Source organism: Solea senegalensis, linkage group LG2 (assembly GCF_019176455.1).
Source record: "Solea senegalensis isolate Sse05_10M linkage group LG2, IFAPA_SoseM_1, whole genome shotgun sequence".
Classification (NCBI taxonomy): Eukaryota; Metazoa; Chordata; class Actinopteri; order Pleuronectiformes; family Soleidae; genus Solea; species Solea senegalensis.
In genome coordinates this window covers 20330113-20356582 of record NC_058022.1, presented here as the reverse complement: position 1 = coordinate 20356582, position 26470 = coordinate 20330113, and the positions used below count along the sequence as shown (strand labels likewise).

General features: G+C 39.0%; 3 protein-coding genes across 5 annotated transcripts; 2 read left to right on the top strand and 1 right to left on the bottom strand.

Moving 5' to 3' along the window:
• The first annotated feature begins 9927 nt into the window (after positions 1-9927).
• Positions 9928-15298, top strand: rnaseh2b (ribonuclease H2, subunit B). Its single transcript, XM_044049375.1, has 11 exons — positions 9928-10096; positions 10759-10827; positions 11459-11566; positions 13144-13220; positions 13652-13766; positions 13865-13929; positions 14010-14115; positions 14394-14475; positions 14572-14617; positions 14825-14902; positions 15133-15298. The coding sequence occupies exons 1-11, from the start codon at positions 10033-10035 to the stop codon at positions 15241-15243; spliced, it is 921 nt and encodes a 306-aa protein (XP_043905310.1). The 5' UTR covers positions 9928-10032; the 3' UTR covers positions 15244-15298.
• A 235-nt stretch (positions 15299-15533) lies between these two features.
• LOC122786312 (uncharacterized protein C13orf42) lies at positions 15534-19363 on the bottom strand. Its single transcript, XM_044052523.1, has 3 exons — positions 18950-19363; positions 17875-18019; positions 15534-16785 (listed from the first exon to the last, which is right to left on the bottom strand). The coding sequence occupies exons 1-3, from the start codon at positions 19361-19363 to the stop codon at positions 16541-16543; spliced, it is 804 nt and encodes a 267-aa protein (XP_043908458.1). The 3' UTR covers positions 15534-16540.
• A 1553-nt stretch (positions 19364-20916) lies between these two features.
• Positions 20917-23478, top strand: LOC122786294 (TLR adapter interacting with SLC15A4 on the lysosome). 3 transcript variants are annotated; one of them, XM_044052510.1, is made up of 2 exons: positions 20917-21044; positions 22319-23478. In XM_044052510.1, exon 2 carries the CDS (start codon positions 22320-22322, stop codon positions 23262-23264), a length of 945 nt encoding a protein of 314 aa, XP_043908445.1. In that variant the 5' UTR covers positions 20917-21044; position 22319; the 3' UTR covers positions 23265-23478. The 3 variants fall into 3 exon arrangements, with proteins under 3 accessions (XP_043908445.1, XP_043908428.1, XP_043908436.1); XM_044052493.1 differs by having other exon boundaries at positions 20917-21048; XM_044052501.1 differs by having other exon boundaries at positions 20917-21053.
• Positions 23479-26470: the final 2992 nt, after the last annotated feature.

Here is a 26470-nt window from a genome sequence, read left to right as displayed (position 1 = left end):
TAAAAAACTAAATGTTTTTAGTGGTAAAATATCAGTCACACCAAAGCAAAATCAAAAGTGTAAAGGCAGAGCTGTGTTTTTTGGTGCTTTGGTGCTGATCTCCTGTCGTGAACCAAAACATTGGAGCAAAGAGAAGGGCCCTGGAATTCAGAGGTCTCATAAATAAACAAATTAACACATTTCATACACAGAGTATTTATTCTGATTGCAGTCCTGGACATGTACTGAGCACTCTCTAATTTCTCTCTGAGCAGAGAGACTTGCGGAGCCGTCTGCGGCAGACCAGCAGTCGGCAGATGTAATTACCACATCATCTATGCTCCCTGGTACACTGAGGAAGGGAGGGAGACAGTGACAGAGGGAGCGAGAGAGAGATGAAGAGAAGGACAGGGAGAGAGGAATTGATTCTAGTAAACAGTAATTAGGGTTGGGGATAGTGTATTGTGGGACGTCTTCTCGGCGGGACCAAGTCGAGGGGGGAAAAAGAAGGGAGACAGGCAGGGATCATGGGCAGATGAAAGCTTCTGGGACAGACAGGGTGAAAGTCATTTTTATCAGACACCCACATGTCATGATCCCACGCAGGGATGCAACGACATATAGTCTCATCACTGATTCATCTTTCCATAACAAACATGATTTTGTACATATGCTGTCTCCAAGTGGCAACAGGTCATGATGTCACTCACAAGAGTCTGAACTCCCACTATGAAGCCACCAGACTAGCGTCTGTCACCGGCAACATGTTGATGTTTTGCAACCGGACGTTGAGACCAGGCTGCTATTGGACTACCAGCTGTCAATCACACTGATTTCCATTCTTATTATTATCTATTTTCCTCTAAATGGGAACATAAATTACAAAATTATATATATATATGTAAAAGACATTATGTTATAGTGAGGAGACCTGAAACTAGTGATTAACTCCTCACAGAAATGTTTACTGAAAACAGCAGAGTCTGGTGGCAATTCAATATGTTCTTACTTCCAAGTTGGCTTCAACCAGAAAACTGGAAGACCATGTCCACTTTTTATATACTATCCAGGGCTATACTCTCTATAAATGCCAGGAACGTCTGTCTGTCTGTATGTGTGTGTTATTTGCATATCTCTCGAACCAATGGTCCGATTGATTTCAAATTTGACAGGTGTCTTGCTACAGGCAGGAGTAAGTGCAGTGCCAAGTTTGACGTTGTTTGGAGAAGTAATGCAAAAGAAATATCGGTAAAGAAGCACGCATTGGCTTTCGCCGCTCTCGCCACTCTACTGCAGCCACTCCCCCTCTCACTCACACAGCACTGTGAGTGAGACAAGGTGCAGTGAAGCTGAGGCAAACGACGAACACAGTGCCTCCAACCACAGACTGTGCAGCCCACTCCCTTACGAGAGGTGTTACAGGTCTCTCCGCACCCACACCAGCAGGTTCAGGGGAAGCTTCTTTCCTGCAGCTGTCACCCTACTGAACTCTAGCTCTGCCTTCCCGGTGACAACCAACTAACTGTTATGCAACCATGTAGTTCAATTTCCCATATTTATTGTATGCCATTATGTCAGTATCAGTATTTGCTTTCTACCATACACAAATACAAATGTCACTGAACTTTTGCTGTGTAATAGTAACAATGAGCACTCAAACACACCAAACCAACAATGACTAAACACACACAAAACAGATTTTGCACGGGCACTGCACTAGTATTGTTAATTATAGCTTCTCACTCTCATTTTATTATATTCAGGCCATTCAGGTTGTTGGTTTTGTCCAAAGCAACACAAACCCCACATGTCTTAATCACTGAAAAAAAGAAAACAGTTGACAAGTGACTTCTGCAATGATATGATGGGCACATTTTATGAAGACTTTTATTTAAATTAACTTAAATTATTAAAATAAAATTGTATATGACCGTATGTGTCTATACAGTCTGTATAGGCCAATTCTATAACACTTGCACTTGTTTTTCATAATGTGCTTGTAAATTTTTTTTACATGCTTTCTGTTTGTGTTTTAATTGTGTAAATTTGTAACTGTTGTGTGTTTTGTGTTTTGCTGCCTATTTTGGCCAGGACTCAAGGTTTTTAAGGGTTACACAACGGTTAAAGGTTAAATAAAAATAAAAAAATGTAGGTGCCTACAACTGAAATGTTTGGTTGGAATGAACACACAAAACTGTTATTAATATTTTATTTTGTGAATCTGTTTTTTGGTAAATAACTCAATTAGATGTAAAATGATTGGTGTTTACGTCTTAACTAATCAATTATAAACCTAATTTCAATTATTATTAATCAAGTAGTTCAAATACACAATAGAGACATTTCAGTGACTGAAACTCCTGACCACTTTGTAAGTGAAAATGTTTGCAATATCCTATTCAACATTAAACACATTGAACTAAACTACATGTGGATATTTCATCCTGTCAAATAAACAAATGCTGTTCATATTCCGTAGTTTACAAGATAAATCAAAATGTGAATCATTGATTAATGTGTTCCCTTCCTCATTAAAACCAATGCTCTTGAAACATGTGTTGTTTGCATTTATGTTTAGCTTCCTTATTTACTGGCTCAGCTTCTGTCCTTGGCACATACGTAATCAAAAACCTGCATTTGCTTGAGAAGCGTGAAACTATTGGCAGGAATGTCGTGTATGTTTTACGTCTACGCGAGAAACGGAATATCCATCCTTTTTTAACAACGTGTGATCAATCATTACATTAGACTTGAGGATTAGAGTCATGCAAAAGAAAAGTGGTGTTATATTTTAATTTGTGGAAACCAAGCTTGAAAAGCTCCTTTTGATTTCCATGGGTTTGTACAGAAGAGACTTTCAGTCCCTGGATGGGGTTCTAAAAACACACTCTCTGGAGGCCCCAAAGTTCCCAGTGAATGCAATTTAATGGTTTATTCGGTTTCTCTGATGGATGCAGACTGTGGATATGGAAGTTTCTCTTTTCATAGCCTCTTAAAAAGAATGAGCCCTTTTCACAGCAGCTATTTTGACAGGTCACAGTAGACAAATCACAGAAAAACACACTGTAAATAGTCAAATGAATTAGGGCTGGTTCCATTTAGCTTTCTCAGTTTCAGGGTGCATGAGAGTTCACTTTCACTCTGTCCTGACCGACATGAACTGAACAGTATTGTCAGTCATTTGGTGTAACATTCTGAAATGGACAATCTGACGTTCACCCACTCTGTGCCATAACTGGTCTGCAGAAAAGGGAAAGGAGCTAGTAAGTGAACTTCTCGCTCAAACAGTAAGGTGTGAACAGTAGTTACCACGTAAAAGCAAACACACCAGTGACACACTCGGTAGCTGTGAGTGACGGCAGTGAGTCATTTCATAGTTTACCACCACAAAAAGAACAAAAAGGAAGTGACTACGGCAACTGTGATGGGAGAAATGGACAAGCTGAGTAGAGCAAGACCACAGACAACAAGATAGAAATGAGATAAAAGGCAGAAAAAGAGATGCATAACCCGAATGTCACAGGACAGAAAAAAGCAATGCAACATGTGAGTTAAGAGATGACGTCCTGTTAATTCAACCTGTTGTGGATCTTCTAAAAAGAAGCTTCAACCAAGCACTGGTTGGTGTTTGGAAGTGGTGGTCAGACGTGAGAGTCACTGCTGCTTTTGGCCACAATTCAGAGTTAAGAGGTTTGTAACCACAAAGTAGTCTATGGTTTTATTCAGAGGAAGCAAATGTAACTTTAACTCATACAAACTATGCCAAAGTCTAGCATTGCAATGTTACCAGTAGCATCAATCTCATCAATTCACAGTGTAACCTGCCTTTTAATCACCCGTGCTGTTATTGGTTTTACATGATGGAATGCTGCATTCCATTCACATTGGAACTTGGAACTGGAGGGGGATTCCAGTGAACTTCTGAACTGGAAGTCACCTCCAGTTCTGACTTGTGACGCAAATGTTTGCATCTTGTGACCCAAACATGTCTGTGGTCAGCCATTTCTAGCAATACCAGTTGATAACAATGCTCTATGTGGTATTTTGTGCACACAAATGCTGTTTCCATCATGGTCCAGTTTAGTTTGGTATAGTAATGTACAGTTTGGAATAGTTCAGTGTCAGGCTTTCGTAGCCTACGACAGTACCCAATGGTCACATCAGCGAGAAACGTAGCATGATGGTGAACCGGTGCCATAACAAAGAATGACGACATTGAATGCAACACAACAGACAACAATGGCTGGCTACTGTTGGCTGGCATTTTTTTTCTATTTCTTATTTTTTGTCTTCTTCTTAGTGGTAGTTATTTAAAATTGCCTTCATTTCTATAGGATGGGATGTTTACACCCGCGGTCACAATGTTTTTTGCCCAATCAGCTGATGGTCATGGGTGGGTTAGCTCCAATCAGACCTTACAGTCCTACCATTCTGGTGCCCCAAAGGAGGGGGTTATTTTGGTACTAATCCTAATGGAAACATGAAAAATACATACTGTACTGTACACAACCGAAACATTGCACTCAATATAAACACGGCTAAACAGTGTAGCAAAGCTTTTACAGTGAAAAATTAAACGGTACTATGTGTATGACTCATTTACTGTGAAACAATATCACAGAAGCGCTTTTAACGGTAAAAGTAGCAGTGTTTATATGGTGGCAGCAATCTTGGAATCCTATGTTCAGGGTTGGTGACATTTCTCTGAATTTCTGAGTTCTGTAAAGGACGCCCCATTACCTCAGAATTTCTGAGTTCCACCTACAAATGGAATGCACCATGACTTTACCACTCATCCAAAAAGCTATGCTACTGCTAGTAGCTCCTGTATTTGCTGTGCAAAGATGGCAGACATTTGTAACTTCACTGAAAAATATTGTTGTCCTCGAGATAACCCATCAATTTCCAATTGCAGTGACTTTGCTGCCTTCCTTTGTCAATGTTTAGTTAAATACTGTGCTTTAAAATGTTTATTGATTGATTTAGCTAAAACATAGCTCTTCATGGCAAGCGATGCCAATGCTAACTGTTGCTAGCATGCTAAATGGGTAACGCCAACCTATCTTATCATTTTCCATCTTTATGTGGTTTTTCTGAAACTATAGTACAATGCTCATTCTGTCATAAAGCATTGGTACCATACACTACCCGCTCCCAACAAGAAAGCTGTTTCAGAAAATCTAAGGGATAGTAGTGTTGAAAGGTCCAGTATGTAAGAATTATGCTACTTTTCCACTACATGGTCCCTGCACACATTGACTCGCCTTGGCACGGCTCGACTGGTTGGTTTTACATTACAATTAACCTCAACATGGGCGAGGTCATCACAGCTAGTGACTAGTGACCTGTAAAGCAGTTGTTTTCAGTGTACTGAATCATTAGAATCAGTTAATTAAAAATATTTGTTCAGTACTTCCGGTATGACCGGAGCACAGACTCTGTCTGACACAGTCACTGAACTGAAATACAGCTCGCTGCTCACAATCGCAGGCTTTCAGCAGTCCTGTCACTAAATACGCCAGACTCCTCTGTTAAATATTGAGTAAAGCAAGGCCCTTGCCTTGAGCACGCGTAAAAGGCTTATTCTAAGGCTATAAAAATAAAAAAAAACAATCTTATGATTATCATATTCAATTCCTGCCAATAGACCTGTCTAAATGTTACACACTAGACATTTAAGTAGCGGAAGAAGGAGCCAACAGTGGACCACATTCTATTTATGATCTTGAGGCCACCAAGTTGGTAAAAAAACTTGGTTGAGTATAATGTCTCCATTATTTGTTAATGTTCATTTTCATTTTCATCATGATAGAGATAATATGAATATTTTTTGTGAAATTGTGTTAAATTTTCAATTTCAATTTCAATTTCAATTTCAATTTCAATTTCAATTTTCAATTTCAATTTCAATTTCAATTTAATTTAATTAAATTTTTTTGAGTGAAAGTTGAAGAAACCAGTTGATTGTAGTTTTGTAGTAAACTATATTGGTATTGGTTATATGTTGACCAGACTGATTTGAAATGTAGTGAAAAACCATGCTTAAAAAGTATGATATGCATGGTTTTCAAACAAGGGGCTGCATCAAGCATCAGCCATCCCAGCGATGGGAAGAGCCACGCTGAAACGGAGGCCTCACACAGAGCAACTGATGCTGGGAAAAAGCAGTCACCATCTTGTGGGCTGTGTGGGGGGTGGAAGAGAAATGAGACTTTACGGGAAAGAAGATCTCCCTGGTGAGGGGACTGACGAAAAACCTTATGTGAGCGTGTGTGGGTGCACATGGCTACAACTCTGAGTTTTCACAAACATGCAGGAGGGAATAGCGATTCGGTGATCCCTGCATTCCCGTCATTCCTTCCTGTGAATTTCCAGTCAGCATGAGGCTCACTGTTCCACAGCTCTGACATCACGAGGGGGTTCCATTCTGCTTCCACACACTGCCTGCTCTCTCACAATCCCACCCATATTTGGAAGTGAGAGGAAGGGAATCCCAGATGATGACTCAAAAGCTTCTGCTGCCAAGGGGAATTCTCTCCACATCTGTTTTTTATGCGCTGCATTTGTGTGTGTGTGCGTGAGTGTATCATACAGTATGTGTATATTACCTCCTTGAGCTAAAGATGGAGTTCACATCTGTAGGGAGTTCAAAATGACAACGAGGCTTTGACAGCTGTGTGGAATAATAGCTAATGTCTGTGTCTGTACAAAAAAAAAAGTGGCACCAGCGTGATGCAGTTTTTTCTATTTATATTCAGCTTTTCTTGGCAGCCATGACAGTCAAAAATGCACCATGGTGATTATGTATTTTCCTTTAAATCCCACTGAAGATAGATTTATGGAGAGGGTTAAAAAAACAGACAAAAAAGAAACGCTCTGCTAATGCACAGCGCATGGTGGTGACATGACAGCTCCGGGTGAGTCAATATGTAAGCTGGAACCTGTCACCCTGCATTGGTCCACTTCAAATGAGGCCACAGAGATAGATAGTTCCACAGGCTGTTCAATGAGCTCAGCATAGTGTGACCAACACTCCACATCCTGCTGTCTACATTACACTCCCACTGTCACAGAGGAGTTTATTGGAAGCAGTTTAGTTTTTAACGGAAATTGGCAAGTTTTCAAAGTGAATATACATGGAGAAAGAGGAAGTGAAGTGTAAGAGTGAGAAAGAAAGAAGAGCCATGGCTTTGGTTGTGTTGAAATTGTCTTTTTTGGATGTATGATTGATGAGGGTTTTAGAGTTGGGTTTGGGAGAGGACAGAGGGGGGTCTTGGACTCTGGGTCCACAAAGCCACACCAGGACCTAAATTTAGACTCTCTTTGTACTTGCCTGCACGCTGGTGACAGAGGGCCGGGCTCTCTGGGGGTTGTCTGTGGTCCAGTGTATCAGAAAGGCTGCTGTTGTTCTCCCAGGCAGTCAGACACGCAGACTTTCCCTCCAGCAGCCCAAAAAGAAAGAAAGCTTTCATGGAATATTCTGTTTAGCTGCACAGCCTGTTGTGTATGATACTCCGGGGACTCATAAAGCAAGTAATTCATGGCAATATCTCACCCATGCTCTCTTTGCCTCAGACCACAGTGACATAAATCTAACTTATTTTAAGGAGGAGCTGAGATTGTGTTTGAAGGGATTTGAACATGTCTTGCTTAAACTCCAGACAAATGGGCTTGTAAGGCAAGACGTACAGTACACATTTATATCAACTGGAGGTAATTGGTATGGCCAATTCATTTGGATTACTTTAATTTGGCATAGCCAAAAAAAATGTATTTGTTCACAGCAATGTAATAAATGCTGCACATAGTTTTTTTTCATCCAGAAGAGTATTTGACATTTTTAGTTGTTTTTTTCAAATGACCTGTTCCATGTATTTAATGCTTATTTTACACATTATTTTTATTTGAAATAATTGCAATTCACATAGTGCAGATTGGAGAGACATTAGTGCTGTTAAGTATAGGCTATATTTTATGTGTCTTTATATTGTATCTGTCTTTTATTATAATAAAACTATTACATTTATCAGATGGAGGAGGAAAAAAAGAGACAAACACATATCAGCATCATTGTAAGAGACATTTTTGTTGTTTTAGTTTTTTGTAACCTCCCACCACTTAGGAGGAGGACATGCTCTCCATCAGGCAAAGGTGATATACCTCATGGGAGCGTCAGCAGCATACAGTTTTTTGACTGTGTACAATGGTTTATTATATTATATTTCAAATTAATAGTTGTTTGATTAAATGGAATTGTTAAAGTTTACGGAATGGAAGGAATAAATACTTCTGTACTACTCTCAGAACCTGTCAGCAGTAACCAGTGTGGCCTTTTTTGATTGGCAAACAATCATATATGAACTACCATGATTTCTAAAGACCATTGTCAGCTTTAGAAAAACACATGGTGGTTTATGTCTAAAACAGACTAAAAGAAAAGGAAAAGACAAAAAGGATAACATGAATATTGGGAAAGAAATGGGCGACGCCATTAAACTGTGTGGTTTTCCTCTACATCATGCTGCTCCCCACAGGGAAGCTGTATGGCAATATTTAAATGATCAGTCACCCAGCACACAACTCCCTCCATTCCTCATTACCCAAACAAGCTAATTAAAAAAAATGGGCTGCTGTGCTGTGGGTGTTTTGAGAAGAGAAGGGAAATCAGCAGCTCACACGAACTATGTAAACATGTTGGAGGGAATCCTGAACGCTTGCACAAAGTGATGACACTGCCACTGTCATCTGATTGGGATGGAAACACACACGTGGGTCCTCCACATCTCTGCTTGAGCATGCATATAAACATGGGCGAAAAAAACAAGTGACTCACTGAAAGCCAACTGGGACTCACAGTGTCACATCCTGAGAGAGAGAGAGAAAGAGATGCCCTCTTCTCACTGAGGGACAGATGGATTCCCCAATCTGTTATGTACCAGTGTGCCAAGGGACCACTGATCACCGAGCATCCTGCTCCTGAGAGCAGAGACTCTCCGGAAATCTTAACCTGTGTTTTTTTAGCCACTTTATTAGGTACACAGAACACTGGTAGGACAAGCACTTGGATGTCTTGTGCTTCAAGGTTCATGTCAGCTTGCTTTCAGTTATAGTCTTTTATGGTTACATTTTGACTGTAACAAATGGTTATTTGAGCTACTGTTGCCATTTTTATTATCTCAAACCAGTCTGGCCATTCTCCTTTGACCTCTGGCATCAGCAAAGTCTATAAAACCTAAAAATGATGGTGAAAGAAAGTTCCAGTAGATCAGCATTTTATGAAATAATCAGACCAGCCCATTTGGCAGTAGCAACTAGTTGCTTAAATCATCTTCCTTCTTCATCGGGATCCTTGGTCTGAAATTCAGCAGGACTCTGAAAGAGAGTGCTTGAGGTTTCATTGTAATTTTCAATTCATAATTTGTACTTCAATCGTCTTTTCTTAAATTTGTTTTTAATCATTTGTAACTTTGTAAAGTGCTACTAAAATAAAGTGTATTTTTATATTATTATTATTCTCATTAGTATTATTATTGTTGTTATTACTATATTTACGTTAAAACTCTGCTTAGAACATATACCCAACCAAGCTGTCGATGAGTCTATAACCGCATACACAACATTAAATCAAACGTTTCATATACTGCAGCTTCTTTCAAAGTTCTTGGGCGCCCTCTTGCGCTATCACGGACAAACTGCACGTTAACGACGTGACCGCTGCACCGCGGAACGTACCATTTCACTGTAAATAGGGTACATTTAAAGTATACCATTATGTCTATATATATATATTACCACATTTTGCACGTTTTTGTAAATATATTGATTTGAATTAATTTTTTTTATCATTTATCAAAAAAGAGAGACATAGATGACGTTCCTGCATTGTAAAACATTTAGTGTTTTCTTCGTGTTACCCCCCGTGAGACAAATACAAACGAACACAGAGGCGCGTTTTCTGAGCTCTCGTGGTGTTTGGCAGAAGACGTAGCAACGTTTGCAAGGCTGCTGGTTGTCAAAAAACGTTAAATTGCTATTAATAGCTGAATTATTCAAATGGCTGCTAAAAAGAAACGGGCGACTAATGTACAAAATGACAGCTGGGTTGTGGTTGCTGCAGGTAAGTCAAACCGTACAGCCGGATGTAGCAAACAAAGCTAACTTGCTACAAATAAGACAACTTTGGTGAAGTTTTCAGAGCTTAACAGTAGGCGAGCTGCAGGCGTTACTCCAGAGTCAGTCGTGCTGCTTAATCCTTGCTAGTTACAACTCAGTTATTCATTTGCACACTGTACTGTCAGCTAGCCTTCTGTATATGTATATACATAAACATCATATATAATATTATTGTTTTTGTCAACACTGTCTTTTTTGAATCCATATATGTGTACCGAGTATTTTGTCAAAGGTTCCGGGTTACCTGCTTGTAGACGGGGGTTCTAATCGGCGATGCACACAACACAGTTCGGTGACAAATGCAATTTTCTGCAAGTCTCGGAAAAAGCTTTTATGCTGAAGAGAGAGAGAGAGAGACATCCACTGTGTTTACATTGGCTGTACCCCTCATTACACTTTATAGTGTAGACCCTGGCTTATAATAAAGGATTATCTTATTTTATTTCAGAGTGAACTGAGTTATCTGGCCTACATGCAACCATTCTGTAGTTTCTGCTCATAAAGCCCTGTATGAGGGATTGATTCCCTACAAAATAGACAGCTGTGTTTTGACAGTGAGTTGGAAATGAACTTTCATGATCATATCTTTTGTCTTGATGTGCACAGATTCTGTCATCGACACACACAGCTCCGACAGTGACCCTGCTTTTGTGAGACTAAGGAATCCCTCTACAGGTCAGTCATTTATTTTCATAAACGTCTGTCAAGTTCTTCAGCTAATCTTTAATCACATTTCAGATTGCCAGAGCTCTAGTTGGTACCTTTTATTTTTTGTTTTGTCCAACTTCCTGCCAAGGGCCTACAGATATACATATTAACCTTACAGAAGATGCATATCAATAATTATCTGCTGTGGACAAACTAAAGTATTTGACTTCATCTTGGTAGACTGAACTGCAGTGCAGCTATCGGAAAAAAAGAAATACAACAAAGTATTGCTTCCTGCAACTGCTCTAATACAAGAACCCCATTATATCATTTTATCATTCATGTCTGCCAAGCAATATACAGCTAGAGCAAAGTATTCTTTAAACCTTTACAACAGGCAAATGTGTCACTTTTCTTTAAACTGTAATGTAAAACAGCTTTGAGTGGTCATCAAGGCTAGAACAGTACTGTCCAAAACTACCTTGTTTAGTAAAACTAAATAACAGTGAGTAAGACAATTTGAGGATATGTATAAAATGGAGAAACTATCAACATCACATATCAAATTAAATATATAATTTCACTTTTCACCACAGACTCAAATACATGTGCTCAAAGATGTAGTGAAAGTAACACTTCCTCCTTTTTTGTCCCACAGACGCAGCATCTCTGTACATGTTGAGTGCTGGTGATAAACAGCTATTTGAGGTCAAAGCATTTGAAGAAGATTTCCATTCCTGGTTTGTTGGCCAGACTGTACAGAGAGGTTGGTCTCATCACTCACTGAAGTCAAAAACATTCCATTGGAACTTCACTTTGCGAATGTTGCAAATATTCCAAATTTGAAACTTTCCATGGGAATTATGGGGATTACTGAATATTAACTAGAAAAAAAGTAAAAGATACAATGAATATACAAAACGCAGATTTATTTATGAGTAGAACTTTATCAGCGCTTAATTCTTTCATTCAACAATAATGTGCCATGGGCTTAGTAGTGTGTCTTCAGTAGAAATCACCTGTGCATGTGATGGAGGAATGCACAGTGCATGAAGGGGATGTGGTGTCTATAGTTAGTGCTACAGTTAGTGTTGATATTCAGTTGTATTTCCATCAAATCTGTAGGGCTGTAATCAACCAAAGAAATTCTTTGGGGGCAATCATAGCGCATGATTTCCGAAAATATACTAAATATTCTACTATACTACGTTGGTATCAGTGCGATATTAACTGTTGAGGAATATTTAGATTATTTAGCTCTGCATGTCGTCGTACAGAGTGAGACTGAACATAGGAGCTTAGCTTCGGGGCTGACACACAAAATAGATCGCTGCTGTTGTTGCGGACGGGTGCGCCTGCAGTTATTATTAGACTAAAACATCGAAATATGCCAATTCGGATATGATCATGTACTCAAAATGGACGGAGCAACATAACGAAGACAAGTTAGCTTACCGTTTTTATATGATATGCCATGTTTGTAGTCGAGCTGTGATACACAAACTGTTGCTGGCAAACTTTGCATTTGCCTTTTTTATCGCCATCTATTTTTGTAAAATGCTGCCACACTGCTGATGTCTTTGACATGGATGTTAGTGGAGGACTGATGCCTAAAATGAAAAGCTCAAAATTAAATAAAACCACCGGACGTTCTTTAATCTTTCTGTCTACTGTGGGTTGGGCTAATCCAAAATACTGAAAACAAGGGGGGTGTTCTCTGAAGACACGCTGTTACCTGTGGAACAGGGGTGCTCTGAAAACACCCCCATTAGCACTTCATCCTCCAGATGAAAACAAATTAACCATAGACTGTATGAAATTAACACGGCAAAAAGTCGGCTCAGAATTTGAGTCGAACCAGAACGTATCGACTCATAAATCGACCAGTCGACTGGGACTTTACAGCCCTACTAATCTGATTGTTTTAACCAAGATTATGCAACAATATATTTATTTACAATCTATATTTATGTTGCCAACCTTCAATTTTGAAAATGTCCACTTTATTTCTGTTCCCATGAATTCCCATTACTTCTACTTGAAAATTCCTACATTTTTTAAATAGTCAGTATTTGTCAACTGTATTTATTTACAGCTAATATATACAAATGATAAAGCATCCAAAAAGCCAATTATGTTATTCCACCAACAAAGGTGATTGACAAACCGGTTAATATTTTGCACTCTGGTATTCAAGTCACTTGTCTGTTGAAAACGGCTGTGTGATGCGTCTAGTGTGTAGGTGTAGCGTTAGTGTGCTCACCTCTGGCTGCCGTGGGTCAGAATAAGAGCATGTGTTACTTGTGTTTTTGTGTTTTCACAGTTGTCTCTTTTGTTAAACAGATGGAAGACTTCTCTTTGTAACACCAATGGATCCTCTTTATCTCATTTTACCTTATTTGAGTAAAGCTGGAAAAGAGGTTAGATATCTGTTTATATTACGTCTATTGTCTCAGCTCATGTATAGAGGTATTTGCCATTATTTAATAATCGCATTGACTGATTATCATTTATTAATAGGCCAGTTGATCTAAGAAAGTTGTTGCATTTTGCTAAGTCTTTATTTTTTCATCCAAAACATTTTTGTGTTTTTTGATTACCTGTTTAATGAGTTCAGTTTATCAGTTATCGGCCATTGGTTTCTATAAATTGGCATTAGCATCAGCTATAGAAAAACCCATATTGGTTGTTCTCTCCTTACGCATACTAACATTTGTTCATATATGATTTCTGCACAGTAATATAGTGCCTGCACTATAATGGAGCTATAGGATAGTATAAACTATAGTCTCCGCATTAATTGTTTGATGTGTGATATCTGTTTTAATTTAACGGTAATGTTTCTGCTCAGGGGAAGTTCCAGCCAGTCAATCAGATTGTTATGGATGAGGACTTCCCAGCTTGTTCAAGGTTGCTGAGCTGTACACGGTCCCTGGCTTCTTTGCTCCACATTGCAGAGGAAAAAGGTGAAGTTTATTTTTGAAGCTAATATCGCCCAACTGTGATGTTAATGATAAAGCTAAAGAACACTTTGTTTAGATGTTGATGTGTTTCATTCCTCCAGAGATGGGAAGTCTGAAGTTTCATCGATACAGCCACGAGAAGACAATGATCTGGTTACAGAAAAAGGTATTCTAAAATACCAACTGCACAACGGTTCACTCACTGCCATGTTTTATGTTTAATTTTTTTTGTGCTACTTGTTATAGGTGGAGAGAACAGTAGTTGCTCTCAAGAAGAAAAACATCTCAGTGGGAGAAGGTGTCAAATCCACAACATACATCAGAGTGAAGTCCGAGTCAGACCACCACGAGGGTAAGTCACTTTAACAATGTGAATTTCCTTCCAGCTAAAAAGAAATGTTTTTTCAACATTTCTAGCTTCTGTGTTGTTTTTTCTCTGTTTTTCTTTTAAATACAGTAAACGACCAATAGATGGCAGTACCAACATGTAGTTTCTGTCTATGTGTGATATCAGACCCTAAAAGCATTTCCTCACTCTTTCATTTTTAAATCACTTAAGCTTAAATTGCACTAAATAATATGTATTATTGTATTGGTAATGACAAGCATTCTCTCATCTTCATGATTTAGAGGACTACCTTCGCTATGCCCACGGCCTGATATCAGAATATATCAGTGAAGACCTGAGTAAAGCTCTTCTTTCACACTTGCAGTATGTTCAGAAATCCAGCACTTTGACACATAGATTGCTACATGTACAGTTTCTAATCTATGCTCACAGTGCCACCACACATCTCCTTCTTCACAGATTACCAGAGCTCACAAGCCCAAAGGAGACAGAGCCTCCATCTAAGGTCAGTTCATTTTCTTTACATTCATATGTTTCTGAAGCAAATTGATTTCCAAGTCACTGCTTTGTTTATTTATTTTATTTTTATCTCTGGATATAAGGGCTTTTTCATCTACAGCATGAGGTCAATAGAAGCAGCTGTGTATGTTTCTGGGGTACAGCGTGCGGTGCTTTTAATCATGAAAAAATGTCTTACTTCCTCTTTTGGCAGAAGCGGAAACTTTCAGACAAACCAGTGGAGGCCGGAGAGGACTACACCAAACTCAACTCTACAGACTTTGCACGGAAAGTGAGTGAATCTTTTCTGACGGCTGAGCAGTCTGTCTGAAAAGACTACAGAAATTGGTGGCTTAGACAATCCTTTGATTTGGATACAACACAATAGCAAAAGTAGTTACTTGTTTTTTTTTTTATCTCTGTAGTTGTTAGTGTAGTGCTTGCTTGTTTTTTTCTCAGCTTGAATTGATGTTCACTCTCCTTTATTATATTTACTTTTTTTCCTCCATCACGTCATTGCAGCCACCTAAGAAGATGACAGCTGCTCAGAAAACTCTGTCGAAAGTGGACAAGACTGGCATGAAAACGATGATGTCCTTCTTCAGCCCCAAAGTCAAAGCAGAAAAGAAGTGAATGTTGTGTAGTTTGGTTTGTACAAGACACATTTATAATAAAGAAATGAAAACAATGTGAAGGTGTTAAAGGCAAATCATTTGGTCTTTTATTTCTTCTGTAGAAATAACAATATACTATAAAATAAATCTGGAGGATATATTTGCATATTTATGTTTTATTATTGTATTTTAATAATATTAATAAACTTACCTATCTATCTATCTATCTACATGTAAGAGACCATTTGCATATTAAGTACATTTTGCTACTTGAAGGTTAAGAAAAAATCACAAAGCACTGTTTTATCATTAAGAATGTCTAATGGTATCTCAGAACCTGGGCAAGTAAAATTAGTTGTTTAAAAAAAATCTGCATAACATAATGGTGAAGTCAGTCTTAAATGTGCCCTTCATCTTTGCCACCGATTTAACTTCAGCAGTACAGCGCTGAATAACCTAAGTAGGTTTTGATCTATTCAGACTGCTCAGCCCTTGGACTCTCCTTGCGAATCTGAACCACTCTTAAATAAAACGGCTTTTAAGGAGCCTTTGTTGAATGTTAGAGTTGGCTTTGATGCCTGGCAGGAGCGCAGTCTCTGCAGGTCTGAACCGTAAACTGTACACAAACTAAACTCCACACCCACCACAGTCAAGGATATTTCCCTCTATTTAAATTTAAAAAAAGTCTTGGAAGAAATATTATTCAAAGGCCTCAGATTTGTGTTGAAAGTAATTAAGAATGTTTAATTATATCCTGCTGCAAAGATGAACTTGCATTTCAAATGTATATTAGCATATTGGTGGTTATTGTTGATAATAATGTTGATGAAATATTTCAAATCAGTGATGATTAGATTGACCTTTTCTGTAGATACTTGCACATGCCCTGATATAAATAATGACAGTAGTATGTAAATAGATGATTAAGCATGGCACATAGGAGAAGACATCATTGTGATTGACAGCTAGTGGATGTTTGCAGGTGATGTCTGAACTTGCAGTTACAAAAACTGTCTGCAGGTCAAATAGTGAATCTCTTGCTTTACAACTTGAAGACTGCATCCATTTTCATATACAGTACTACCTGTGACAACATGGCTCCTGAGACACTTAACAAAACAGCCACTCATAATGTGATGGGAAATACCTTTGTTTCTATTTTGGAGAATTCAATTCATGTCACCAGTTAGCTTGTTTTACCAAAATTATTTATTAAAATTGTTTTTATGTCCATTTTACTTGTCTAGACAGAGTCTAGGTCATGGTCTTTGTTCACAGTGTGACACCACTGCTGGTTCAAATGTCTTTTTCAAACCTCAGTGCTTTTTTAATTTGGGCTTGAAGCGCAGAGTCTGGAATGCACTCGCAACCACTTTGGGCAGGTGGATCGGGTTCCTCTGAAGTCGCAGTCTGCTGCTCGTGGACCCGCTGTGTTTTTTCTTCTTTGAGGTGCTTTCATTGGCACTGGGACATTCTGCTGTCTGCTTGGAATCATCTGTGGTCCGAGGAACCCGCAAGACCCAGTTGGAGTGGAGGTCGTGTTCAACCGAGCTGGAGGCCACTGTGGGACGGAAGGTCGGAGTCAGACGCTCAAAGCTGCTACTTCACCTGCTTTCATTCCTGGGCTTAAAAACCTGATTATCTTTCTTAACTACACAACCACCAGACAAAGGGGCTGAAGTTAAAAAGATAAGAGGTCAGCTGTTCATAAAGAGCCAGGCCTGTGTGTAAATGGGTGTCTTCCAAATCAGATTCCACACTCACAGTCCTGTATCTATTAATGCCACAGGTTTTCACATAATTCATTTTGACATAATAGAGGGAAAGTGCAGATGTAATTAACCATAGATATAACCAAGTGTAATGCAGCTGTGTGGCCTTGGTGCAAGATGACACACACAACATAACCTAATTCAATACACGTCAGTGCCCTCCTGTCTGTTTATCTGCAATAAAAAACATCTGTAATAATATGTATTACTGGTAGATACAATTATAAAAACATGTTTTAATGTGAATTGGTAAATGTGGACTTCATTCTAAATTAATTGTATATAATATTAATTGTATAAAATGCATCACACCCCAAGCATAGACAGTATTGCGCAAAAGTCTCAGAGCACTGGCATTTGGATTAGAATGATGTGACTGAAAGTTGCTCTTATATATGAACAAGCTGTTTAACTCATACAACATGTGTATGTTCCACTCCAGGTTAGTGTGAGGTTAGGTCACATGAAATACTTGACAATTTAATCTGTAGAAAGTTATAATCGCAAAGTTATAATCCTAACTCGACTGACATGAAGACTTCGAAACCAGGAAATATTCACTTTGAAATGGTTTGGTTAGTTGGTTTTTGTAAAATTGTAAAATACATGTAAAATACCATTATATTTTATAATAAAGGTTTTCATTATTTTAAGTATTTTTAAGTATTACATATTACCCAACGACTTAATTCAAGTCATGAGTGTCGCACAGTTTTTTTTATGAACTTTATAAAGCTATTTGCAAGAAGATATTGATGAATGAGGCTCCATGTGAGGAATTTGTCAACCCCACGAGATAATATATTCCACTCCACTAAATAGTCTTAAAATAATTACTACAGTCATTACAGGTAAAGGGATAATGTTTTTAAACTAACCTATGAAATCCACGTCTGCGTGTCCGTCGTCCATGTAAGGTTTGCGCTCAGGCTCGTTGTCGCAGCTGGCGATGACTTCATCAAAGAACTGCAAAGAGTCTTCCTCACTGGAGACTGGAGGGGCAGAGGGTTTGGCTCGTTGTATCTGCAGTTACATACACATGGAGAATGTTTGTCTGTGTTAATCTGGGCTGTGGCCTAATCCCACTGTCAACCCTCACTGATTTAGAGGTGCTCTCACAGTCATAATTCGGTCCCACTGTAAAACTGTAAAACCAACAGGTGTGTGAAAGCCCTGTGGCAGCCGGGCTGTTGGGTTTGTGCAGCCTCATAAAAAGTCCTTTCCATGTGCTTAAGTTGAGGGACTAGCTTTATGATGTTTCTATGGCAGCCTGAATGGACAAACCAGCCCAACCCTGTGGTCCGTGTTCTGAAATGAAATCTTATTACACAAACAACACAGAATGATATCGTCTCTGGTTTGTAAGTGTGAGTGACAAGTGGAGGAATCCCCCATTTGTTACAATCTGCAGTTCCACCACTAGATATCACACACAGGACCTTAAGGTGTATTTATTTTTTAAATAATGACTTCCCTTGTCAACTCTTAAAAGCTGTAGTGCTTAACTTTTAAATATAAACAAATATGTCCATTAGGTCCAAAGCATTGTTCACACAGTACTGATTGAGCCTAGCTCATTTAGCAGTTTGATGTAATAAACTCTTCTTGTCACCACCCGCCCCTGCACTGCTGCTGTATACACACAAACGCTTCCTCATTCAGTTTCTGGTAGTTGTGTTTGACAGAGCTTGTTTTCAGTTGAAGGATGCAGCATAAAACTGATGTTTCTGTTCCAAAGGTCCAAACATATAGGCATCAACAATAAAATCACCGCAAGTTACATACTGTGGCTTTAAGTCAACATAAAACAATAAAAAAAGAAATGTTGTCCCATTCATATCCCTTACTGCCGAGCTCACTCTGGGATTTAGAAGGTGATGTCATCAATGTCTGTGATGCTTCAGGGCTTTGGAGGGTTTGGGAACATGGGACTGAGCCATGGTTGACATTTACCTGTTCTTCCTTGTTGGGTGGTGGGGGAGCTGGCTTCTTCCTGGAGGACACAGTGGCCTTGACGTCAGCACTTTTCAAGTCACTCATGCTCTTTGTGTAGCGCCGTCTCAAAGCCACGAGGGCCTCCAGGTACTCCAGGCAGTTCTGCTTCTGAGAGTACAGCCATATTCTGTCCTCTTGTTTCTGATAATAGTACAAGGTGGATTCGATGCTGACTGTACTTTTGCTGCGTTTCAAAGTTGAGCCTGCTGCTGCCTGAGTTCTCTCCCCCACCACGAGCATGGAGGTGCTGCGGACCAGCCTGACTGTGCAGGCGTTGTGGTAGTCGTGCTCAGAGCGGACCCCACCACCTCCATTCCGCCCTCGGTGTCCCTGATGGTTGGGACGGAAGGCATTGTTGATTTTCCTGAACATTCCTTTAAATGGAGCCCTTCAGGCTGACAGACTTGACCTCAGATTCCTCAATGTTTGGGAGCCATCCACTCATAGCTGAAGGCTAATATTTCTAAAAGAAACTAACAAATAAACATAGGCTACAAAGAAACAAACTAACAGAAACTAATTTAAAACCTGCTAGAGCTGTTCACTGGGACACAGCGCTGTCCACGGTGCTGAACATATCACAGTCCTGTTACAGTTAATGTTACTGGATGTTGCTCAGCAACACTGCTGTAGCAACGGGTCTGTAACTGGACACTTTGTGCTGCCATTAGTTGCCTCAGTCCTGTGCCAGACACTGTATCCTGACTCATAGTAGACTCGTAGCAGACAGAATAACAACAATTCAACAGACTGTGGATCTATACTGACGTTTTAATGTTTGTGACCATAAATCCACTTGTTTCTAAATGACTCAATGTGTCACATGGGATGTTAATCATTGAATTATGTATCTATGTATAGGTTACAGTATCTCCTATTACAAGTGAGTCCAGGCCAAGAATGCAGGATAACAATTTACAGCAAAAAATAATAATAAAAAATCACAACATTAATAATAATTATAAATACATTCCAAGACATGTGCATACATTGACTTAGAGTGCTCTTTTTTCTAGCCTTGATCAAAATTCACTCAAATTGATAAAGATGCAATTAACGGCAGGTGATTTTGGAGCCAATCACCCGTAAGACTGTATAGCTATATAACCAAGTATATATTTTAAGAAAGTTAAGTTATGTTTTTTTTTTATTTTGTCTAGGATTCCTCTCCTCCTTATTAATTATACAGCAATGCTCTCTCCTGTTTCATCTGCCTCTATTGTTGGTCTTCCCTCATGCAAGCAGAGGAAATAAAAGAGTCTTAACTGAAGTGACCCAATCATGTAAACTGGACTGAACAATCCCAAACATAAAAGTCTCTTGGAAGTTTCCACCACTTTCACTCGATTATTGATTTACAAGGAAGAAAAGAATCCCTTTGTTTTTTTAATTTTTATGAAGAGTTATTGTGACGCTCTTAAGAGTTGGTACCATTTCAAAGAGGAATTGGTAAATAATGGTTACATAACCGTGGAAATGTGCATGACAGCACACTTCTGCTCGAGCCCAGACAGCAGGGACTAACCTATTCACTCTGAACAAAAACAACTTTACTCACTTTAAAGAAACCTGCAGAAAACTGTCCTCAGAGAAATTGCTCAGAACCCATGGAAAATAGGAATCAGCATCTGCAAAACCTTCTGTTCATTTACATTCTAAACACCTTGAAGTTGACTTTCTTTTCTGCTTTTAACGATAACCTCAATCGTGCACCTGTTTCTTTTACAGAGAAACACAACTACTGTGGTTTCTCCGGTAACCTTAGTAAAGAACCCCCCCCCCCAAAATAATGCTGAGATTCACTAACTCTACATATTTATGTATGTATGCCTGTGAAATACAGTTTGAAAAGTCCCACTTCCTCTTAGGGTGGTACAAAATAACCCCAGTTTGCAGTCTCCTCTTCATATCAACTTTGAGTTCACTACAGTTTGCAGCATATTTGCTAGCTTGTGGTAATTAGACAATAAAGTGTTTATAAGCACTCTTTAAGGTCTTTCATAAGTCAACAGGTGACCAGAAACAAGCAGCTGATTGAGAGACTTTGATTCCAGTAGGTAAGGTAGGAGAGAGTTTGTTTCTTTTGTTTAGGTATTTTATCTTCCTTTTTTTTTTTTGTTTAAATGCTTTTTTTCTGTAATTCTTTTTTTTAAATTCTGTTTGGGCTATCAGATGTTACATTTTCATCCTCAGAACTCAAAGTGGATCATAAAAATATTGATTTTCATTTCAAGGTGAAACAGTTTTCAAACAGGGCTGAGTTAAGTGATCTTATCCATGTCATTAATAAAAGTAATGTTATGATGTGTATTTTTTTACCTGTATATTTGGTGGAGTGTTGTATCTTTAAGGTTAGTCTAACTTTATTGATTCCCATCTGGATTTTTGTCCATTTATAGAAACTGCAGAGTAGTTACGGCTACAAAAGCTTGCGTATTTGGCATTGGTACAGTCTGACCTTATTGACCTTTTTCATTCATGGTGACAGTTGTATCTAGACTTGAACTGATACGGTTAAAATCACTGTATTGTAAAAAGAAAATAGTAAAATCTGATACTGTCAGATGTAATGAGGAAGTGGGTACAACGATTCCTTTAGCGATTTTTTTTTTGTTAGTGGGGCAGGACTGAATAATTTTGGCCATACAAGTCCAAAGTTGGTGACTTCTGGTACATTTTAATGACAGCAATCCATCATATACCCATCTATTTTCTACCACTTTATCCTGTACATGAGGGTTGCGGGGGGGCACTGGAGCCAATCCCAGCTGACAAAGGGCATTAGGCGGGGTACACATGGACAGATCGCCAGTCCATCACAGAGCCACATTGAGATAAACAACTACTCACTCTCACACTAACACATACAGTCAATTTAGTGTGTCCAATTTGCCAAATCTGCATGTTTTGGATTGTGATAGGAAACCAGAGAACCTGGATAAAACCCAGAGAAAAAACCCACATGCCTGAAATTTAAAAATAAACCAGGATTTACAAAATGAAGAATGAACATTGGTTTGGAAAAATCCGGTATCCTCCAATTTGGGCCTGTTTGCAGGTGTCGTCTGTACATTTCTGCTTGCAAAACCTCAGAGTGGTGCTGCTCAAATTGTGATTCTGGAGACTTCAAAGCGGGACATCAGATTGTCATGTGTGATGTAAAAATGACTGTATCAGACTGATATCGGTATTGGTAGTTTGTGATATGAATATCAACATTAGACTATAAAAAGTGGGCTGGAGTCACTCCTAGTTGCATCTTATCACACATAAATTCTGCTTTCACAACTTGGCTCACAGCTTCTGGGTCTGTGCTCTTTTTTGCAGGATGCTTTGTGAAGGCAGATTGTTGAGCATGACCTTCGGTGAATTGGAGGAACTGGACACCCTCTCTCCTCAGAAGTCTCTCAAGAGCACTTCTGGGCTGCCAAGAGCAGCTGCCACCCTTACGTCAGGCTCCACTAGACATACTCCCTCCATTCATTGCACTTCCCCTGAGCAGATAGGTAGCACTGACAACAGGAGTGCTTCACTGGCAGTGTACATTTCTCCTCTGCAGTCCTTGGGTCTCCACAGAGCTCATTCAAGCAGACAGATCTCTCCAGAAATAGAGATCCCAGCTCAGGCTCGCTCCAGTGGTGATGTCCCCTTCTTGGTTCCGTCCTTCTGTCAGAGCATCTGTGAAAACTACAGTGACCTCCATATTGGAGGTGACCAGGTTTTGCCTCTATCAGCTAATGATGGCAAGCTAAGGTTCTGTGTTGAGGCTCAGCCTGCTGGTCCCTTCCTTCAGTCCTGTGATGTTCCTTCAGCTGTGGATGACTCTTTACTAGGACAGACCTCACAGGGTGGGCTTCTGCATCCACTGAGGGGAGGTTCCAATCGTTGGAGACAGGGCAGCGCTCTTGACCGGAGCTTTTTATTCCAGGGCAGAGAGGGACCATTCTCCAACTCCCTTTTAAATCACTACCTGGAGCAGAAACTCCTAGATCTGTACCAGCAGTACATGATGGAAAACATGGCAAGAGGACATTCTGACCAAGAGCCCATTTGTCCTCTGCTGGGGTCCGAGCTAGTCCTCACCAGCCTGGACCAGATCACCATGAAGCTGAGTCGAGAGGGCAACCTGGAGGCCAGTCTGGCCAAGGACATGGTCTTGAGTTGTCTGCTGCGAGTAGCTGGTGACAAGAATTCGAGTGAGATCAGCACTCCCATTCTGCAGATTTCAAACGAGTCATCCAGGGAGCAGCTCACAGAGCAAAAAGAGGAGTAACTCCAGTGTGAAGAATCAAATTCTCTTTGTTTTCTGTCACTAATTCAGAAAAGAAGATCAAACTGATGATTGCATTTTATTTTCATCCTTTTCCTTTTTTTCTTGGTGTTGAAAAGGAGTTGTACTGTATTTTATTATGGAGGCATATCATATGCATGTTATTTGGTGTTGTCAGTTTCTCAAGGGCATTAAAGACTGGAACTGAAAACTAAAACTGATCTTTCCCCTTAATTCAAAAGTCATTCATTCTAACAGACACTGTTCAAAAGCATTGTAGGTCAAAGCTTTGTAGTACTAAGTTTTTATGCATACGATTACCATTTCTTGTTATACAAATCTCTTTGTGGGTTGGACACAATGTCTCTGTCATTTCAACTTGTTCAAAAAATAAATAAATAAACATATATATATATATATTTATTTTTATATAAAAGATTGAGTTCAAAAGAAAATGTCACGCTGTGAATTTTCATGGTTTTGATGTTTGACCTTGACTGTATTGAATGACGGTAGTGCAGTTTTTTTTTTTAATGTATACATTCTTCTCTCTTAGCTCTCCTAAAATACAAATATGTGTAATGTGTAAATACAGTAAGTGCACTCACACATAGACCCCACAAGCGTTAAATCAGAGCAGGGTTTTTATTAAAGGAGGAGACATCTTCTATCCAGCAATTAACCTCCTGAACCGAAGATGAAAGAGTGTGTGAAATTTAAAGAATGTTTTTAACAAAGTCAGTAGATAAACCATTTCAGAAGCACACTTTTTCTCTTCTTCATACTTGCACACATATGCTATGTGCTGCTGAGAAGTACAGTGCATTTTGAACAGGCTTAAATGATTTAGAGGCACAGACCAGAGAGTCAGAAGAATATCAATTATAAATACTAGACAAAAGACAATCCTCCTGATTATTTTTTTACAGGTTTCATCTCTGTAGATACATTAAAACAGTGTGTGAGTGAATGGTCTCTATAAGTTGGCCCTGGGATTGTCACCAGCAACCCTGCAACCCTCATGTGGAGGATAAAGTGGTAGACAATGGATGGAATACACTGCAAATCATTCTAAAAAAAAGGCTTCACTCTCATTAGTCCATGGAGAAATTAACTACAACTTAACAGTACAGGTTCAATTAGCAGATGTATTTTCCCATGAATAAATAAATCCAGAAATATGATGTATTCCATCTCCATGTAATGGAGGTGGATTGATGACTTTGCTTTGAATATGTGCAGTTCAAAAAAACAGTCACAAGAGGGAAGCATTATCACCTGACTCTAACCCCGATGACTTTGACTCACACTTCCTCCTCCTCACTGTTTGTCAGTGCAGCTAATGCTTCATATCACCTGTGTCCTACTTTCCCTAATCTATGATGTCATTAGGACTGTGCTGTAAATCTGTTGCACGCAGGCAGTTGAGCACTAGGCCCAAATTTGACACTGTGCTTGTGATACTGTTTGCTCCACTTGGTAAACAAAATACAAACTGGTGATAATGGTATCTACACTGTTTGATGAAGTCTGAGAAAATATTACTCAGAGGCAGAGCTGTAAACCAGTGGGTTTGTTCACTGAAAGGCGACATGCTATTTTTCACAGATCCCTCTTATTCATGCTTTCAGAGACCAACGACTCCATTTGCAGCTCAATGCAGCCGTGGCCTTCTGAGCCAGTGTTTGATCAGCTTCCTTGTTTCCTGTCCAAACAGAGACCCACAAGAGGAAACCATGTTTACTGAGCTGAAAAATGTGAAGTCTCAAGGCCACTGAGACACATGTTTGGCATTTCTGCCTCAGTCCAGCTTGCACATGCCAGGTAACGCGTTAAAGGAACTGAGTCCTTAAAGACCTAAACAAAAACACGCTCACATATAAATATCGTTCACCCAATGCCAGGTCCAGCAGCAGGCGCATATTCAGTCAAACTATGCACAGACAGACCTTGGAAAAATGAAAAGCAGACCCTTTCATTCCTACATAGGTTAAGAATACTTTAAAAGGTTGAAGGTAAAGCTCTGCATCATTGCGTTCTCCTACACACATGCACATGAATTCACAAACCTTCAGCTTCACCATATTGTACATATTATGCAAAATGTGGAATTGCTTCACCTCAATGATTGATACATACCTTTCATCATCATTGGTTTTTATGCATTTAATAGATGATGCACTCTGACAAAATGGTGCTTTAATAATGGTGTCATTTGTTGATGTGATTGGATCACTGTGTAAAACAATAATGTTGTGGTTTTTTTAAAATTTAATTTATTCAAGTATTAACAAACACTAACATGTAAACTATAGCCGGATCATAGCTAATAAACATCTGTAGTCCAAAGGCAGGTTGATGGAGTTAGCCAGAACACTTGAGTACAAGGTCACAAAAAACAAGAATAAAACAAGAAAAACTAAAACATGACAAAAACAACAAAATGGCGTGGAGAAGCAGCTCAGGCTGTGTTTCAATTAACAAATACAGATTACTAACAATATTAAATATGCAAGGCAAACCAGTAAGTAGGGAACATATGTTTCAAGGTCATTAAAGGATCAGTGCTTATTATATCATTACATGATAAAACATTTGTAATGTGTATGTGATGACGTGAAGTAGGTTGATGTGATATGTATAACACACACTGATGTTTATAATGGATAAATGAACTTATTTTTTATTAAATGTAATTATCAGTGAAATACAATATACTGCAGATAGAAAGGAAAGCTGGTTTTCTTTCATTCAAAAGTATTTTTAATAAAGGGGGATTAAAGTTAAGACTGGAGGAGAAGCTGTGAAAGAGCAGGGAAGGAATAGACGACAGTGATTTAAAAAGAAATATATATATATATATATATATATAAAACACACTTCTCTCATGGTCTAGCAATAAAACTAACAGGGAGGGTGAAGTGTTGGAGTGTTTTTCAGTGGTTCATAAAGTAATTTCCTTGTCACAAAGAGCTTTTAACATGGAGGGCGGTAGAAGCAAGGCCACAAGATTTCATATCAAAGCCAAGGTCCTAGATACACTCTTACTATTGTGGCTTTAATGCTATGTAGCACTCCGTGACCCGCCTTTCTTTAAAAAGCTTTTTGTATGTAACCTTGTTAATTGGAACAGTCATATACTGTTTACTTATAATTTTTCTTGCTTTGTGATTTCAGCACCCTGTCACAGTTTGCCAAGGCTTCTTTGT